Here is a 19,193-nt window from a genome sequence, read left to right as displayed (position 1 = left end):
GTCTCGGGTGGATGCTCCTTCAATCCCCTTCTGCAGATGAGGACCCAGTTCTCGGGGAAGCGACACGAGTGGCCCCCGGTCACACAGCTAGCCAGTGGCAGGGTCAGCTTTAGTGCCCTTAGGTCTGCCAGTCCTGGGATAGAAAAGTGCATGGGGCTTCAGGGCCCCCAGAGTCTCCGTGAAATGCGGTCACTGTCCGTGAAGGGGTTCCCGATCGAGAAGCTAAACACAGGTGTGCATGCCCAGCCTGAACGCGGACAGGACCACTCTCCTGTCGCAGTGAACAGGAACCCATTGTCCAGGTACATAGAACCCTCTTCCTCCACTCCTCCCCCAGTTTCCCGCTCTCTGGCGGGCACTGTTGTCCTGCCGTGGCCGGGGGAAGACCACAGGATACAGCTTAGAGACCAGGCTGGCCGTATGTGCCCGCAGGACCCCCCCTTATGCTCCAGAGTCCAGGCTCTAGACTCGGCAGCTTACCCACAGAGGCCCCAAAGCAGCAAACCCCCGTCTCTGCTTTGGGGGATCAGACGGGGCAGACCCCAACTTCTGTCCACCTGCAGTCCCCGCCATGGGAAGCCCCTTGAAGAAACAAGAAGGGGCCCCAACCGCTCCCCCGCCCGAGGCCTCCCTGGAAGAGGACGCTCCCTTAAGTGAAAAATGACCTTGTGCAGCTGGAAGCCAGGACAAGGCTGGCAGAGATCCGGGCCTTCCTGGTGGAGGGGGCAGGGAGGTGCCAGCAGCAGCCAGGGAGGCAATTAAGGAGCTAATAAAAAGCTGAACCATTTCAGCAGGCTTTTAAAAAGAGGTATCATAAAAAGTAGCTTCCACCTTCTCCTGGAGCCTGTTCTCCAGCTCAGCTGTGGATGGGAGCGGAAAGCAAAGGAGAAAAATGATAAAAGGAGGAGCAGGGGCGCACGCAGGAGCTCTTACGCTTATTCACGTACAAGAACAGGGAGACGACTCCCAGGAGACGCTGGTCAGGTGGCACGTGGAGGGGCCACCCGGCTAGGCAGGCTGGTGCTATGTGAGGGTGACCCTAGGCAAGGAACAGTCTGTGAAAGAACCCAGCGATGCTATGTGACCTTGGACGAGTTCCTTACCCTCTCTGAGCCTCGCCTTCCTGCTCCGAGAATGGGAATGGCTTGGCGACTCCAGTCCTACCCTGCCTGTGTCACAGGGAGTATCGCAGAGATGAAACCACCTCACTGCTTTGTAAATTAAAAATGCTCGGTGTCCTTGTGATCCTTTCCCTGGTGGAGACTCCGTCTCTACTCTGTGGTCACAAGGGGCAGGATGGGGAGGGAGGGAGGAGCAGAGTGGAGTTCCTTGCCCCCACCCCCCCCCATTCCGCACCCCCTTCCTTGCAGCCACCAGCAGAGGACAAGATCAACGGCATCCTGCTGGGCTTCCGGATCCGGTACCGGGAGCTGCTCTACGAGGGGCTGAGGGGCTTCACACTTCGGGGCATCAACAACCCAGGGGCCAAGTGGGCGGAACTTACCTGTGAGTGGCATCCACAGGGGTCAGGGGACACACGGGCGGGCACACTCCCCTCCCTGCCCTGAAGCTCGCAGCTTCCTGGACTCGACTGTGACCCAAACCCTGCCGCCCTCTCCTGTGTGTGCCTCTCCTCCCACCCCACCCTCGTCCCTTTCCTCACGGGGGATTTATTAAGCACCTTCTGCATGCCCTCAGACCCTGGGGGCACACATCAGTGAACAAGATAGAGGTCCCTGCCCTCTCCGAGTTTGCAGAGCTGGTGCTCAAGAAATAGACTTGGCAATAAATGTCTTAGATGGTCGGCAAGACAGCCTGGGAGCACGTATTCCAGGGGAACCAGCGCTCACCCCAAGAAGCAGCAGTGTGGCCCCCTCTGTTTCCTCGGGGAGGTCACTCTTCTGTCCTGAGGTCCTCAGCATCCAGCCTGCCTCTGGCGGCGGGAAAGGAAAGGGCCAGGAGCCTGGTGTGAATCCCAGGGAGACTCACAAGCCTGGGAACTCTTGCCCTTTGGGTTAGGAAGGTGACTTTGGTGGCAGGAGGGCGATGGCTGGCCATGGAGGACCAGAAGCAGGGGCGCCGGTTAAAGGCTAATGTAATCACAGAGGGAAGGCAGGAGTCTGCGGCCGAGGCGGCCGGCTCGGGATGGCATTGAGGGCAAGGATGGGAGATAATGTGCCATGGGCAGCTCTGTGACCGGCTCACGGCGGAGCAGGGGAGCGGCCAGGAGAGAGACGAGTCTGGGGGGTGGGGGGTTGGGGGGGGCGGGATTTGGGTCCCCAGGCAGGTGGGTGAGGAATGGAGCATGTAAGGTGTTCTCCCATTATTCTCTTAAACCTTTTGTGCCTTGTCTTCTAGCGAGTGTTAGCAGACAACAAAATGATCGAACGTGTAGCAAAGGAATATTATTAGAAAAACTCGGAAGTAGCTGATCCAACGGCTGGCGCTGTTTTCTTAACGTTTTTGCAGACATGTGCTTGTGGTTGTGATTTTTATATGCCTGAGGATGATACAGTCATATTTCCTGGTCGTAAAATGGTTTCTGGTTCATAGGAGGGAACTAACAACACCACTCTCTCATGGTGGTTCTGCAGTCCCGCCTTAGACAAGGGAGCGAGTTGGGTCGGAGGGTCCCCCAGAGCTGCCCCGAGGGGTGCTGGGCTCCAAGGGGCTCGCGGTGTCCCGTGTCCCCTGGCCTCGTGCACACCCTCCCTCACACCTGTCTGGGGCCCCTAACCCACTGTCAGGAACCCAGAGACCCCTGGTCTCTGTGCACGTGCGCTGCCTGGCCCCCTCCCCATCCCACCCCTCTAATCGGGCTCTCTGTGGAGTGGGCTGTGTGCACTAACCTCCTCTGTCTGCTGTCTCCCTCTGGCCCCCTCCGCCTCCCACCCCGTAGCCATGTACTCCATGCGGAACCTGAGCCGGCCCAGCCTCACACAGTACGAGCTGGACAGTAAGTCTCCCTGCATGGCGGCTCCAGAACGGGGCCCACGCCTCCCACAGGGACGGGGAGCGGGGCCTCTGGGGAGGACACCTGGCCACCGGCTGAATGGTGTGCCCGCCTCAGGCTCCTTGAAGAATAGGACCCCCCCGAGCACGTGTGACTTTCCGGAAACACACAAAAGCTAGAGGGTTACCAGGGAGGCGTCCTCCATCGGGTGCAGAAGGACAGAGGGAACGGCTGTGGTCTTGTGCGCCGTGGGGGGACCAGCGGGGTGACAGGAGGTCCATGGGGGGAGCGCTCGGTCTGCTGCTTGGGTGTCCACGTCACTACCACCCGCCTCGGCCCGTGGACGGCACTTCCCTGCACAGCTCTGTGTTTCAGGCTGACCCCCACCTCCAGAGCGAGCAGAGCCCCCACTTTCCCCCCAGGGACCTGGGAACGTTCCTTACTCTCCTTCTTAAAATTTTTTAATGTGCTCGTTTCGGCAGCACGTATAGTAAAAATTTTTTTAGCGTTTATTTTTAAGAGAGAGAGAGAGCGCAGAGGCACATGAGCGAGGAAGGGGCAGAGAGAGGGGGCGGTGCAGAGAATCCGAAGCAGGCTCCAGGCTCTGAGCCGTCAGCACAGAGTCTGACGCAAGGCTTAAACTCAACGAACAGTGAGCCGAAGTCGGACACTCAACCCACCGAGCTAACCCCTCTCGCTCTCCTTCTGAAGTGCACGGTCCTCCCATCAAAGGCCCAGAGCTTGGGCAGCGGAGCCCCGTGCTCCGTGTGAAGCAAAGCGTGAGGCTATGTTGTCCTTACCCTTCCTTCATCAGCCAATGGCTTTATGGCCAGTTAACTTAGGGTGACCCCCCCACCCACATTCCAGGCAAGAGGCAGAACTCCCCCCCCCACCACCACCGACCCGAAGCAGGGGGCCCAGGGACAGCAGTGGGAGAACCTTGTGGCCTCACCCCCAGCAGGGGTGGCACATCCCAGCCTGGGTGTCGGGGCCCACTCTCCTGCAGCCGCCCCGGTCTCCCAGCTTCCGTCCAGGCATCTCCCCCCAGGACCCCCAAACTTGGCAAAAACACAGTGTTTCTTAGCCCAGAATTCACATCCGATAGATAAGCCCCTTCCCTGAAGGCTGAGCCCCTTGTATGAAGAGCTGTTTGATGGGGACTGGGCAGCTGGGAACTTCAAGCATCTGCCGTGGGGGGGGAAGGGGTGACCCGTGACCCGGTGTGCCCAGGACAGACAGGAAAGGGGGTGGCCCAGTGTGTCAGGGAGAACAGCTCGGTTCACACCAGTGAATATTAATAGTGTCTCTGTAATTAATTAATTAATTAATAATAGTGTCTCTTTAATTAATTAATAGTGCATGAATATTAATAGTGTCTCTTTCAGTCTCTAAAGTATCTGGTGTGCGCCCCGTTGGCCGAGAAGCCAACCATAGACCTGTGTCCCGACTCCCGGGGGGGAGGTACGGCGTCCCCTGGCCACCCCACCCCTTGCCTTTTCCTTCCCGAACCCTCAGGCGGGAACTAGAATCACAGGTACATCTTCACAGCCTCCAGCCTCCAGGCTGTCCCCCGCAGGGATGGTGACTTCTCCGTGTTTCTCCCCTCCCCCACCCTGCAGACCTGAACAAACACCGGCGATATGAGATACGGATGAGTGTGTACAACGCCGTGGGTGAGGGGCCCTCGAGCCCCCCCCAGGAAGTCTTTGTCGGGGAAGCAGGTGAGCCCCACCTGCCCTTCCAGCCCCAGGAGTCCAGCTAGAGGAGATACGGGATCGTGGGGCCCCAGAACACCCCGACTCACCTCCTCCTCCTCTCCGAAGCCCACTTGTGCCACTCACTCACGACCTCTCACGCCCTCCAGTGCCCACGGCAGCGCCCCGCAACGTGGCTGTCCACGGCGCCACGGCCACGCAGCTGGACGTGACATGGGAGCCACCGCCGCTGGAGAGCCAGAATGGAGACATCCAGGGTTACAAGGTACGGGCTCCAGAGGGGCAGAGGGCCAGCTCGGGGGTGGGAGTGACCCATGGGTGGTAGGGGGGAGAGGTCACCAAGTATACACCTGCTCTCTCGGCCGTTCGCACCTGACCCACTGAAATGGTGTGCGGCCGATGCAGAATTACAGGCATGCTCTCCAGCAACCTCGGGGCGGGCCCAGCTCAGATTCAGGACGTTTCGGGCCCTGCTTCGGTTTGCATCCTCTCCCGGCAACACCCCCCGCCCCAGTCCACCAACTCCCAATGCCGGCATAAGACCCCCTCAAAGTGGGTCTTTGGCCAACCCGAATTACGGTATTGATTTGGCCAATTAGTAGAGGACCGACGGGCTAAGACGCAGAAATCGCTGCTTAAAATTATCTCTAGATCTCCGTGGAGGTCATGTGTTACAACAGAATTCAATTCGTCTCCAGTAGTCAGCGGAGCCCTTTAGAACTCCTTTATCCTCCTGAACGCCCGGTGAAGCTGGCAGATTATAAATGTTTGAGCCCATTGTACAGATGAGGAAACCGAGACCCGGTTTAGATGGTCCGGCAAGATCACACAAAAAGCAGGTAGCAGACAGTCAGTCAGACTGCCGGAGAGCCTGTGAGGGGTGGAGAGGGAGGGGGCGCTGAACACAACCGCCAGAGGAGGTGGTGGACAGAATAATAATAACAACGTGTCTTCTCGGTCGGGGTCCTTGGCCTCGTCGGAGGCCTGCGTCCTGTGCCAGCATCCTGTGCCTCTCTGCTTCCAGCTGGTGGTTTGTCAGTCCAGAGAGAAGCCCAGCGCAGTGGTGGGGTGGGCAGGTGTGAGACCCCCAAGGGGCCTCGTGGGTTACTTGGCAGAAACTGAGTTCCCACAAAGGGAAGGGGCTCGCCCGGGTCACTAGCTTGTTCATGTAGGTGGCCCCGGTTTAAGACAGGAGCCCGTGTAGGAGTCTCTTTCCATGTGCGGGGGAGGAGGCGGGAAGGAGGAGGAAAGGCGTCTTGCTAATGAAGCTCTAAAGACGGATGAGAGGCCTCCAGCCTGCGAGGAGGGCCAGCTGGGAAAGCTAAATATTGCCGCCCCGGCGTATGCCTCCCACGGGAAGTGGGAGGAGCCGGGGCGGGGCCTGCTGCATTTAGTAGCCCCCAGACTGCCGAGGCGTGGAAGTCTCCAGTTAACGTGCAGACGCAGGAAATGTGAGGATGCACAGACAGACATCATTTATCACACGGCAGATGTCTGCGTGCTCCGGAAAACATTGCCGCTGTGGACATTAACTGGGGACACTGAGTAACTGCATCCCAGACGCGTGTTAACATCCACATGAATTAACACCGACGTTAAGGATGTATTGACATCACCAGCCAGTGAGCACAGCTCAGATGAACTTCGCTGGGTCAGACTAAACCCGGGCAAGTGCGTCCATTCGGCTACGGTCTTGCAGTGACGCGTGTTTATTGAGCTGTTATTTTGTGCCCGGCGGGGGTCTCAGTCTGGGAGTGAAGCGGTGATCGGAGAGGCAACCCGAGCTTAAATTTTAGGGGAAGAAGGCCAACGGTGCACAAAACAAGTAACACCTGCCGATGGTGGTAAATGAAGCAGGTGGAGGGGGTAGAGAGCGCAAGCCAGGGGGAGGTTTGGAATTTTAAGTAGGGTCATTGGGAAAGGATTTAAGAAGCTGCTGCTTGAGCCAAAATGAAGAACAGGGTGAGAATCACATGTTCTTCCGGGGGAAAAACATTCCAGAAAGAGGGAAAGAAGAGCAAAGGTCCTGGGGTCCGTGGGTGCTTGGCATTTACAAAGCGTTCCGTGTGTCCCGGAGCGCGTGAAGGGCGGCGTGATGGGAGGCAGGTCCCAGCAGTGAGCTGGGCGGCGTCACCCAGAGCCCTCGAGGGCTCTGGCTGTCGCTCGGAATGAGAAGACAGACGTGGAGGGTTTGGGGCAAACGACGGACATGACTGACTTGGGTTTTTTAAAGGCTGTGGTGGGTGCTGTGCTGGGAGGAATCTGAGAGGGGGAAAGCAGGAAACCGCCAAGAGAAGGCTGAGTAATCTCAGTGAGGCACGGCGGTGGTGTAGCCCAGGCGGGGGCAGCAGCGAGAGGCGTTTGCTCTCCGGGCTCCATTCGAACGTGGAACTGGTAGAATTTGCTGAACTGAATGTGGAGTGAGGAGAGGAGAAGCGACAAGAATTTATAAGCAATTGGTTGATGGAGCTCCAGTCACAGAGCAGGCAAAGCGGGTGGAGGGAGGAAGAGGCTGGAGTCAGGTCCAGACGTCTACGGGGCATCCAAGGGGAGGCGCCAAATGGAGCTGGACGTACACGTCTGGAGTGTAGGCGAGTCTAAGCTGGAGATGTGGAGTCCTCAGTATATGGAGGATACTGAAAGCCCTGAGGTTACGTGTAGGTAGAAAACACAAGAAGACTGAAAACGGAGACCTGGGACCAAAAAAAAAAAAAAAAAGTGACTGAAACCTCGGAAGCGACATAAAGAACACGCTTCCTGAAGGAGGAATCTGATGTGCCAAATGCTCCTGAGAGCCCAAGCAAGTGAAATCTAGAAAGTGAGTGTGCAGGGATTGTCAGGCTACAGCCCGTGGGCTCCCTCTGGCCCCCCACTTGCTTTTGTCAATAAAGTTTTATTGGAACACGGCCACACTCATTTGTTTATACATCGCCCTTGGCTGCTTTTGAGTCACAACCGAGATGTGTGGCCTGCAAAACCTAAAGATATTTATTACCTGGCCTTTGACAGAACGCTTGCCGAACCCTGGATGATTGCATTAACCGACAAGAGTTGGGGGCAGGGGATGCCTGCCTGGAGGGCTTCCAGAGAGAATGAGCGGAGGCAGCGACTACAGATAGAGATCCCTTATAAGGAGCTTGGCTTTAAAGGGAAAATGGAGCAGGCACTAGAAACAGTCAACAGATGGGGGTGGGGGGTGGGGTGGAGATGGAAGAAATGACAACTTGTGTGAGTGCTAATTGTGGTCCCGGAAAGAGGGGAAATGTGATTCCAGGAAGAGCAGAAGCTGTGGTAGGGTGCAGTCCTAGAGGAGGCGAGAGGGGCTGGGATTTCATGCTGGAACATAAGGTATTCTGGAAAGGAGGGGGCAGTGCCACCATGGGGGCCGAGGCAGTCAGAGGGTATGGACCCAGGGGCTGGAGGAGGTACAGGTGGTACCAGGAGCTTGCACAAATCTCGCCTGATGGCTTCCCGGTGAAGCGGCCTCGGCTAGGAGTGAGGAGGGGCGGGGAGATGGGGGAGGGATGAATGAAACCTGGATTCGGAGATGGGAGATGCGCGGCGAGTGGACCAGGGCCGGTGGCCAGCCTGCCCGGGGCGAGGCTGTGCTCCTGAACTGAAAGGGTGAATTCCCTCCGGAGGCAGTCCGGCTGCGGCGTGTGGCCGTGAACCTGATTTGCCAGAGGCATGCCGTTGGCCCGTTGGATGTGGTGAAACCACAAGGGCAGGGCACTGAAATCGCAGATACAAGGGGGGCGACTGTGAGAATTCACTCCTACACCCGCTCCTGCCTGCAGGAGGTGTTTATTCGTTAGCAGGTATCTATGGAGCCAGCGTGCCCACAGGTACGATTCTAGGTGCTTGGGACACAAGGGAGCCCAATCCACCAAGACGTCGGCCCTCTGCGGAGTGTGCGTTCTAGCAGGCACCCGGCTACCTGTTGGCGTGCGCTACGACTCGGCCGTGTGCCCCTCGGGGGCCCGGGGTCAGCGCTCAGCCCTTGGTGCCATCCATGGAAGTGCCAGCCGGTGGTCGGCTGGCAAAGGTCCGCTGGATTCGGTGTGCACGCACCAGAGAAACCCACTGAGGGTGCCTCGCTTCTGTATGTGTGGTGGCCCTGGGTCCTGGACCCCGGTCCTCCCCACCCACCCAAGAACAAGACTCCAGCACTGGCCCCTCTCTGCCGCACCCTCCTTTTCTCTCCATGGGCAGGGCTATAAGGCATTCTGAAACCTGTTTCTTCCTCAGACTGCCTTTTCCCGACCTCACGTATCCCTCCAGCTGTCAGCCATTTCTCTGGTTGGTCCCTTCATAGGAGAAATCCTCAAAAAGAATCTTCTAGACCCTGCCACCTCCAGTCACTGTCCTCCCGGGGTCTCTTGAACCCACCCTAAGTTGGCTCTCACCCCTCACCCCCACTGTCCCAAGCGGGTTCTCACGCCCAACCCCACTGCCCCACATGGGTTCTCACCCTCCACCCCCACCACCCCACTAAAGCCCTTGCTGTCTAGGTCCCGACAATCCCTGTGTTCACGGGAAGTCAGATGCAGGCCTCACCCTACCTGGCTTCGCACCTGCATTTGACACGGCAGACCTCTCCCTCCTCTGAGAAATGCTTTCTTTTTTCCACTTCCCTTCCTGGCTGTTCCAGCTTCTCCCGGCCCCAACCCCTGCCCATCGAGGCCCCGAGATCACCCTGTGACTGTCTCTGCATCCAATGTCTCCGTGTGCACTCAGCAGGTACCATGTATGTGCTGATAACACCCGGATCTCTGCCGTCCGCTGTGGCTTTTCCCCCGCAGCCCAGATTCAGCAAGCTCTGTGTGCACTGTTGTATCCCTGTCGCCGGGACTGAGCGGGGTGAACAAAATGAGTGGGTGAAGGACCACGGCAACTCTCTCTCCGATGTCTACTCATGTCAGAGGAATCTTTTTTTCTTAAGTGGGCCAGGTTAGATACAAGCAAGGATTTCAGGGTAGCAAGATGTCCTGAGTGCCAGGTGGGGGGGACCCTGGTGTTAGCTTCTTCCGCCAGGCACGTTGAGAAATAAAGTCAGTCGCGTGCAGAAACCCGCTTGGGCAGCAGGTGGCGCCAAATACTCGCTGACTGTCCGGGGGTGGGGGGGCTTGCAGCTTCCCCCCCATCCCCCCCCCCTCCCGCCAGGCTCAGTTCAGAATGCAGAGCTTCACTGCCCCTGAGCGCTAGCCCCGGCTGAACAGGAAGTCATTGGAAGCAACGCGGAGCACAGCAGTAGACAGAAGCCTTCAGCGGGGCCGGGCAGTGTGTCTGCTCTTCCCTCCTTATCACCTCTGCTCGTCCTCACCTTGGTCCTGGGAAGTGGGGTGTCTTTAGCCCCGCTGTCCAGCCGACAAAACTCCGGCTCAGGGGAGTCACCTGGTGAAGTCACACTGTGCTCGAGTCGTGCACTGGGGTTCGGCCCCAGGCCGGCCCGCCTCCGCAGTGGGTGCAAACTGTCCCGCTCAGGTGAATCTCCAGGGGCCTTGTCAACCTGCAGGTGCCTGGCAGCAGGTCCAAGGGTGGGCCCGACCCTCTGCATCTCTAACCGGCTCCCAGGTGGTGCCGGCCCGCCGGTCCTTAACACAGTACGGCTGGGGTGGAGTCTGCCTACCCTGCACTTAACCTCCCGTCTCAGGTTCCTGGGGAGCAGCATTGGTTTATTCCTCCAGTAACTATATTCTGAGGGCTGATGTGCCGTGCTAAGCCCGCAGGCCCTGCGGCGAACAGATACGTGGAGGCTGTGCTCTCCTGGGGTTTCGTCTAGCAGAGACCGAAGTATTAGCTGTGAAAAGGAAGGTTCTGGAAGGGCCTCTAAAACAGCTCTTAAGTGCTTCTGTACTGACTGGGTGACTCACACCCGCTGTCCGGGGCGTGTGGATGGTGTGGGCGAAAGGGGCAGGAGGAGAGGCGAATGTGTCCACCTCACTCCCACGACTGGCTGTGCCCACAGATTTATTTCTGGGAGGCTCAAGCCCAACGGCGCAACGCCACCGAGCGGGTGAAGACGCTTTTCCTGGCCGAGAACGGCGTAAAGCTCAAGAATCTGACCGGCTACACCGCCTACATGGTCAGCGTGGCGGCCTTCAACGCTGCGGGAGATGGGCCTCGGAGTACCCCCACCCGGGGCCAGACCCAGCAAGCAGGTAGGGGAGAGGGGCCAGAGGGGAGGGGCGCGGGGGGGGGGGTGGGGGGAAGCCCACCTGGAGACGGCTTCCAGCGTGTGAGAGCACAGTCCAAGAAGAGAGGCCTGGGGGAGAGTGCTCAGAAGAGAGAGGCTGTCCCCAAAGAGCCTTGGAGGGAGCCCCCGATGTCCCCTGCCCTCCCCACATCTTGTAGCCTGCCAGCCCATCTCTGCCTCATGCCGTGTTCTTATATGGCCCCGGCTTCGTTCGTGCTACACGTATTTCTTGGGCATTTTCTGCGGCCCCACACTATGCTAGGTGCTTCCCGACAGTGAAGGACACCGACGAGATCCTCACCCTAGGGAGTAAGACAGATCATAAACACGTATCTAGATGATTGGCCTCGGGTGGCACTGAGCACGAGCGGCAGAAGGACGGGGACAGAGGCGGACAGGTGGCCTTGAACCGGTCTGCCTGCAGAGGCCTCTGAGGGCTGACGTCAGGGCTGAGAGTTGATGGAGAAGGGACCAGCGTGGGAAGCTCTGGAGGAGGGGTTCCGGGCATAGGAAACAACAGGTGCAAAGGCCCAGGAGGCTGGAGGGATTAGAGGAACTGAAAGCCAGGTGGCATGAGAGAAAATGGCCCGTACAGGATGGTGGGGGCAGGGGGGACGCTTAGAAGGAAGCCTGGGACGGATTCTAAGTGCGCTGGGGGGGGGGGGGGTCATTGGTGGGTTTAAGCCGTTGGGCAATAGGATCTGGTTTATGTTTTTAAAAGATCATCCTGACTGCTGTGCAGAAGACAGAGTGACGGAGGGGAGGGGAGGGCATCAGGGAGGCCAGTTAGGAGACTGGACGGTGGGACAGGGCTGAGAAGACGGGGATGGTGAGAACCCTGCTGCCTGCACGTGCAGTGCTGGGCCTATATACAGTGTCCAAAGGCAGGTCTCGGGTCCAGAAGCCCCGGGGCGGGCGGGGCTGGTGCTACCCCCCTTTCACAGTGAGGAGGGGTGGCCTGGGAAGTGATGTTTCTTGCCCAGGAACCCCTGGCTGGTCTGTGGGGAAGCAGAGGCTCGAGGCCAGGCCAGGTGAGCTGTCCTGGGCTGTCTTCATTGCTTGGCAGCCTCCTTTACCTGCCTTTAACCTCTCTCCTTGTGGATTTGAATACAAGCCTTTTGTCCTGCCCGCTCCGCAACCCCGTCCTGACCGCCTTGAAGCATCTTTCCCAACCTGCTGCTTCCTGTGCTATAAATCACTTCTCTCTTTTTTTTTTTAATGTTTATTTTATTTTTGACAGAGAGAGACAGAGCATGAGCGGAGGAGAGGCAGAGAGAGAGGGAGGCACAGAATCCGAAGTAGGCTCCAGGCTCCGAGCCGTCAGCACAGAGCCCGGCGCGGGGCTCCCACTCACGAGCTACGAGATCATGACCTGAGCCGAAGTCGGATGCTCAACCGACTGAGCCACCCAGGCGCCCCAATCACCTCTCTCTTAAAGAGGGAGCCAGGGGTGCCTGGGTGGCTCAGTGGGTTGAACGTTCCACTTCGGCTCAGGTCATGATCTCATAGCTCGTGAGTGGGAGCCCCGCGTTGGGCTCTGTGCTGACGGCTCGGAGCCTGGAGCCTGCTTCGGACTCTGTGTCTCCCTCTCTCTCTGCCTCTCCTCCGCTCATGCTCTGTCTCTCTCTCTCTCTCTTAAAAGTAAATGAACATTTTTAAAAAATTAAGAAAGAGACAGAGCGCCAGACCGTGGAGTCAGTTCTTAAGTATTATCTTCTTTGAGGACAAGCTGTGGCTCCAAAGAAACCCTTTTCCTCCACTGGCTCCCAAGGGTCTGGTGTGTGCATGTGCCTGCTTGTCCAGACCACTCTCTGTCAGTGTCATGGGCCGGATGTGAGCCCCTGAGAGCCTGGAAGCTTCCGTCAGCAGGACAAAGTGTTCTGACCCATGTCCCTCTTGCCTAGGGGAGGCAGGAAAGGCCCCCTGAGCTGGCCTTCCTCCTTCAAAGACTGCTGGCTGGGGCTGCCTCCCGGAGCTGTTGGAGCTGGAGCGGAAGCAGGGTCCAGATTAGCTTAGGCTCGGTGGGGGGCGGCACCGGACGATAATAGCCTGGTCATCCCGCCTGGAGCCAGCTCTGCGCTTCCTTCCCTTCCTCTGTCCTCCCCGTCAGAGTCCCCCACAGGCCCCCCCACTCCGTGTTTTCGGGGTCTTTCCAGGCTTCTCAGGCCAAGAAGGCATCTCTTCCGGATGGTTGACTTTCTGCTTCTGACAGTGTGGTCTCTCGGTGACAAGCCCTGGGGCTCCAGGGACGGGAGAAAGGCCACGCGTGGCTGCAGTGCTGGCGTCTTCTTGTTCAGTGCCCACCTCATGCTCTGAGGCCCAGAAGGCCCCTGCCTTCTCCACCAGGGAAGGGGAAGCGCAAGCCCTAGGAAGCCACGACATCGCCTGGCCCCACAGCGACCCAGGAGGTGCAGCACAGCCGTGTTCTGAGCTCCCAGCCAGGGTCCGGGGCCACTTAGCAGGAAGAAACGGAGTTCTCCAACTTTACGGAAAAGAAAGTACTTTTTCTTCCCAGTTCTCAGACTCTGGTATTGGAAAGCGAGTGCTAGCAACGTCAGCGGGGGAGAGGAGGGGGTACCGATGACCTCTGATGAGCACCCCCCCCTGCCCTCTCTCTCTTCCCGGGGCGCAGACCCAGACACCCCAGCTAGTTCCTCAGAGCCTAGCAGGGTTTTGAACGTCTGTGGGAGGAGGAAGCAAACCACTTGCTGTCTGTCTGCAGCCCCCAGTGCTCCCAGCTCGGTCAAGTTCAGCGAGCTGACCACAACCTCAGTGAACGTGTCCTGGGAGGCCCCACAGTTCCCCAACGGCATCCTGGAGGGCTACCGGCTGGTGTATGAGCCCTGCACCCCGGTGGATGGTGAGTGGGGACCCTCCCAGCGTGGCTCCCTCAACCTTCCCTTTGCAAGGGCTTGGGGTTACTGCACAGAGTTGGGTGTGGTGAGCATCTCCTCAGCTTATAAAGGCAGAAACTGGGACCAGACAAGGGAAAGGGCATTTCCCACGCAGCAAGTCGGGGGCAAAGCCGGGCAGCAACCTAGGAGTCCCGAGTCCCGGGAGAGAATTTGCGTCTCCTTCCCCGTCCGTGGACGGAAGAGGGGAGGAAAGGGAGGGCCCCCTGCGAGAGATACAGGGTCCCACGGTGGCCAGGCAGCTGTCAGGCCTGGGAAGATGAGGGAGGCCCTGACGGTCCCTCTTGTGCCTGCTCCCCCCCAAAAATTTAGGAGGTCAACCTTACTCCGGATAGGTCTTTGCCCCACATGGGGTCAGCAACCCGTTTGAGAATCTGGTAAAAGCCTTGGGGCCTCTCCCCGGAAAGCACGAGTTTGGGGGGGGTCGCTGCACCCCTGTTCCCTTGTGAACCTCAGATCAAGAACCGTGCTGTGCAAGTGTCTTCCCCTCACCCTGACCCCTGTTCACCTAGCTGTCCTTAGAGCCCCACCCCTTCCTCCGGGCCCTGGTGGGGACCCTGCCCCCCTCCCAGGCTCCCAGTCCGGGCCGTGCTAACCCTGACTGTGGACAAGAGACACTTGCCAGCTTTCTACCCCCACGCTGACGTGAGTGAGCCCGGATATCACCGCCATCTACTTAGAGAGGCAGGAAGGAGGTTGCCCCTGGTTGCCTGGGTCCGTTCCAGAGCCCAGCGAGGACTCGAGGGTGTGGCTGGCCTACCAGGTGGTGGCCTGGTGGCCGGAGGTGACCGCCTCTGGGGTCACCTCGCTCTCACCTTTCCCTGGCTACAGAGCGGGGCCAGAACAAGGGGCGGAGCCCTGGGAGGGCCGCAGTGGCCGGCAGTTCTGGGTCAGCCAAGGGAACAATGACCCTCAGTCTTCCCGGCACTGCCTGCCCGCCAGCAGCTAGTTCCTTCTGCAGAGCTGGGACACGGAGCAGGGCTGGGCCCCAGGAGGAGATGCGGTCAGGTGCAGGACCCGGGAAAGGGGCCATCTCTCCCTCGGACAGGAAGGAGAGGACAGAGGTCATGGGGACAAGATGCAGGCGGACGGGACAGGCTCTCACCACAGTGGCCTCTGCCTGGCCCACCCGGGGGGCTCAGTGTGAGCACTGGCCTTCCGGTTCCTTAGTCTGGCATCGTCTGGCCATATGGCCAAACCGGGACCGGGTTGAGGTGTGTCCCCTCCAACTCTGGACTCAGGTGGTGTCTTTCCAGAAGCACTTTCTGAAAGGTGATCCTTGGGATTAAAGTTCTGGGCAGGTCGACGTGGGGGAGTAAACAGAGCGTAGGATCCATCTGGAATACGTTTCAGTTAAACAGGATGGGGGGGGTTGTTTCTCAGCAGCTGCCAAATGACCCTGTGCCTGGTCAGTGGACAGATTGCACACAGCTCTTCTCCCCTGAGGCCACCGCCCGCCCCCCTGCTGTCCCCACATGCTGTGCTTCCCTCCCAGGTGTCAGTAAGATTGTGACAGTGGACGTGAAGGGGAACAGCCCTCTGTGGCTGAAGGTGAAGGACCTGGCAGAGGGGATGACCTACAGGTTCCGCATCAGAGCCAAGACCTTCACCTACGGGCCGGAGATCGAAGCCAACGTCACCACGGGCCCCGGAGAAGGTAGGGGAGCACGGGGCGGACGAGGGGGGTGCTGCCCCCCACACAGCATTCCGCCCCCCAAGTCAGAAGGGGTTGTCCGGAGCCGGGCTAGATCCCAGGAGATGCAGAGACGAGGGAGATGGGGTCTAGTGGGGACAGCAGACACGTGACAGAGCCATGATCCTAGAGCGTATGGGGGTGGGGCCTAGCGGAGAAGAAGGGGGTGGTGAGGGAGACGTTTAAGGGAGGGGATTGAGAAAGACTTCGTGGGGCAATTCGGACAGACACAAGGAAATACCAACGAGTGTTTGTCGTATTCTCAAGGCAGCTATGGCAGAGGAGAAGGGAAGGGGCTGGGTGTCCAGGTGTGAGGGACGGTGGGCCTGAGCCGTGGACACATATGTCAGAGGCCCCCAGGGTGCCTGCAGTAAGTCACATTCCTGGGCCCGGGAAATCAGAACCTCTGAGCATTCACCCCAGGAACCTGCACAGGAACCAGAGCTGAGGGTGGCTCTTTGCCCAGCGCTGTGAGGGGCACTGTGCCTGGAGGGGGGGTTCCAGGCCATGGGCACGGGGGTCTGTCCTTCCTAGACAGAGGTGACAGAGGCTGGCATGGTTAGGGGAAGAAAGGAGCAAGGCAGTTGTAGGCCAGGCTGAGCACTGTGCCTGGGAGGGGAGGGGTGGGGTGGGGAGGGGAGAGCAGAGGGGCGGGGAGGGGCGGGGAGGGAAGAGTGGCTCCTTTTAAGTTTGTGACACCTCCTGAGGTTCCTTGGGCTGGGGGAGTTTTTCAGGGCACCTGCTGCGGTTGAGTCTGGTTCTCCAAGATTCTTGTCCCCCATGCGAGATGTCCCCTCCTGAACACAAAATCCACTGCCCAGCCTCTGCTCCCTCCTTCCCTGAGAAAGTGCACAGCCCATCTCAAACTTTCCCTGAAATCCCCCCTCCTTTTGCTCCTCCCCCTTCCTCCCTCTGTGTTCCCCCTCTCCCTGCCCCTGCTCCCTGCCCAGCTCAGCCTGGGAACCTCTGGGAGGCAAGCTGGGCCTCGAGGTGGATTCCTGCCCTCGCCTCTCACCTGGCAGGCAGGCGTGTCCTCTCGTGCTGGGTTGGCCTGGCCCCTCTTCATTTTCTCTTTGTGGGCACTTGTGGTTCCCCGCCTCTTGTTCTGCAGAGAAGCCGCCTTTGGAACAAGGCCTGCGGGCGGCCGGAAGCCGCCCCCTCTGCCCTTCACCTGCCCCCGGCCCCTCTTGTGCCGTCTCTTCACCTGAGCCAACTTCCCTGGGAAACAAAAGCAGGAAGAGAGCTGGCAGGGACAAAGGGAGGCGGAGCAGCGGGGACAGGAGAGGGCTGGAGGACACACTGTTCTAACCTAAGGCTCCCAGGCAGGGGTGGGGAGGGGGAGGCAGGAAGTTTGGAGGAGGCGGTGGGGGTCCCTCTGAAGCCGAGCTGAGCTGCGCCCGGTGAGTGTGGGCGAGGAAGGGTCCGCAGGGACAGGACATGCCTCCAGGCATCCTTTTCCCTCCAGGCCAGGCAGTGGCTGGAAGTGCTGGAAGCTTCTAGTACAAGAGGTTAAGGACAGCTCTCCTTCTCTCAGCCTTGAGTTCTGTCCTGTGCAGAATGAGAACTCGGGGTCCTGAGAGCCCCACCCCACCTTTCACGGCCCCCCTTGGGCTGTGTCCCACACCCCCTGACCCCTCAGCCGCCTTTGCCCTGTGCTGTGGGCAGGATGCGGGGGAAGAAGGAAGGGAGGGAGGGAGGGAGGGAGGGAGGGAGGGAGGGAGGAAGGAAGGAAGGAAGGAAGGAAGGAAGGAAGGAAGGAAGGAAGGAGGTGAGGCCCTCTGAGGTCAAGGGCCGGGCCATGGGCTGCACCCCCGGCCTGCTGTCCAGATCCCTTGGGTCTGGAGGATCTTCAGTCCGGAGCTGGACTCCAGGCTTCTTCTCTGTGGGCATCTGCAGGAGACACTCGGCCAAGCGGCCACCCACCCACTCAGTAACCAACTTGCTCCCCCTGCCCCACAAGTGCGTAGGAAGTACCAACTGTGTCCCCAGCTCTGGGGAGAGAAGGCTCTGGGTCTCGTGAGGAACAGACATGGAGGGGACAGCACACAAGGTCAGGGCTCCGGGGACAGTGAGAGCCCAGGGGACTGGCCTGAACGGCAGGGCACCCTCAGAGAGGACAGGCTCGGGACCCTCGATAGGTAGGATTGGCTCACTATTCTTACTTCAGAAGTAAAGTCTCTCCTGCTTCGACTCCTGGGGACGGTTCCCCGGGTGGCTGACGTGACAGGCTGCCATCCTGATGTACCTGCCACCCCAGGACAGCCAGCAACAGAGCCCACTTCTTCCTCCTCCAGCGGTCCCAGCCTCTGCTGTGGCCTGGCCTGGGTGCAAATGCTCCGGGGCGGGGGGGATTTCAGGCAGGAAGTAGGGAGGACGTTGCCACGATAGGCAAGGAGACGAGACGTCAGGAAGCCCTTCAGCCCCCAAAACCCAACCCTCATTTGCCAAAGGCCTGCTACATCATCACACTCGCCTCTGCTGTCCCCCCAGGACACATCCCTTCAAGCCTTACATTCCAAAAGGGCCTTACAGATGAGGAAACTGAGGCACCAGAGGGCTATGTGAATTGACCCACGTCCCCCATGTAATGAGCTCTGGGGCTGGAACAAGGAGCCCAGTTCTCCTGACTCTGCTCCAGGGATCTTTCTGGCATTACCCTATATACCTCTCCTGCCCTAGAAATCGGAACGTGGGGGTGTGGGTGACCCAGAGAACGTAGTTGCGTCGGGCAGGCCCGGCCTGCCTCCTTGGGCACTTGCAGGGTTTCTAGAGACTACCCCCCGCTTGGTTTCGCTGCCCAGCCCCACCTCCTAGAGCACAGGGAGGAGGGGCTGGGTGCCACGCCTCCTCCTGCTCACCCTATGCTGTTTGCAGGTGCCCCGGGGCCACCTGGAGTGCCCATCATCGTGCGGTACAGCTCCGCCATCGCCATCCACTGGTCCAGCGGAGACCCCGGCAAAGGGCCCATCACCCGCTACGTCATAGAGGCCAGGCCATCAGGTACACCCTGCCTCCCTCCGGAGCAGATCCCAGGCCTCGCTTTCTCCTCCTCCCAGAACCCCTCCCCCTGGCGCACGTGCGTCCTCCTGAGAAGACACTTAGGCCGCTCCAGGTGAAGCTAGAGGTGGCCTGGGGCGAGTGGGAAACGGAGACTTGCGCGCTTAAGTCAGGGACACCCAGGGGCCCCCTGGAGAACAGCACTTAGGGCCGGGTAAGGACCGACTCAAGAAGCCAGAGGAGCAAAGCATCTGGTCCCCTCCCCCGCCTCGGTTAAACGCCGAGTCTTACGTGAGACCCTGCTGACCAGTGGCCCGTACGGAGGCCGGCTGTCCCCCGGGGGCCCTGGCTGCCTCCTTAAGGTCTGTCTCTGCCATCCTGAGTATCTCAGCAACTCCTGTAACCGTACCGACCCCTCCTGTCAAGCCTGAAACCGAATCACAAGAACTTCCAGAGCCATCAGGAGACCAGCGACTGAGAAGTCGCTCCAGGGGTCCGTTCTCAGCACTCTTGTTTTTTTTTTTTTTTTTTTTTTTTTTTTTTTTTCAACGTTTATTTATTTTTGGGACAGAGAGAGACAGAGCATGAACAGGGGAGGGGCAGAGAGAGAGGGAGACACAGAATCGGAAACAAGCTCCAGGCTCCGAGCCATCAGCCCAGAGCCCGACGCGGGGCTCGAACTCGCGGACCGCGAGATCGTGACCTGGCTGAAGTCGGACGCTTAACC

The 19,193-nt window shown here is 59.2% G+C and overlaps 1 protein-coding gene across 1 annotated transcript in view; it reads left to right on the top strand.

Annotated features, from left to right (window-relative positions):
- SDK2 (sidekick cell adhesion molecule 2) overlaps positions 1-19,193 on the top strand; it is a 264,141-nt gene that overhangs the window by 222,939 nt on the left and 22,009 nt on the right. Inside the window, exons 33-40 of the mRNA XM_030296416.1 lie at positions 1,371-1,506; positions 2,900-2,956; positions 4,573-4,674; positions 4,818-4,933; positions 10,637-10,829; positions 13,587-13,724; positions 15,272-15,433; positions 18,344-18,469. Of these exons, the coding sequence (XP_030152276.1) occupies positions 1,371-1,506; positions 2,900-2,956; positions 4,573-4,674; positions 4,818-4,933; positions 10,637-10,829; positions 13,587-13,724; positions 15,272-15,433; positions 18,344-18,469 (1,030 nt within the window). The remainder of the gene's footprint in view (positions 1-1,370; positions 1,507-2,899; positions 2,957-4,572; positions 4,675-4,817; positions 4,934-10,636; positions 10,830-13,586; positions 13,725-15,271; positions 15,434-18,343; positions 18,470-19,193) is intronic.

The sequence above is a fragment of the Lynx canadensis genome, chromosome E1, assembly GCF_007474595.2.
Source record: "Lynx canadensis isolate LIC74 chromosome E1, mLynCan4.pri.v2, whole genome shotgun sequence".
NCBI lineage: Eukaryota > Metazoa > Chordata > Mammalia > Carnivora > Felidae > Lynx > Lynx canadensis.
This window is presented reverse-complemented; position numbering and strand designations above follow the sequence as displayed.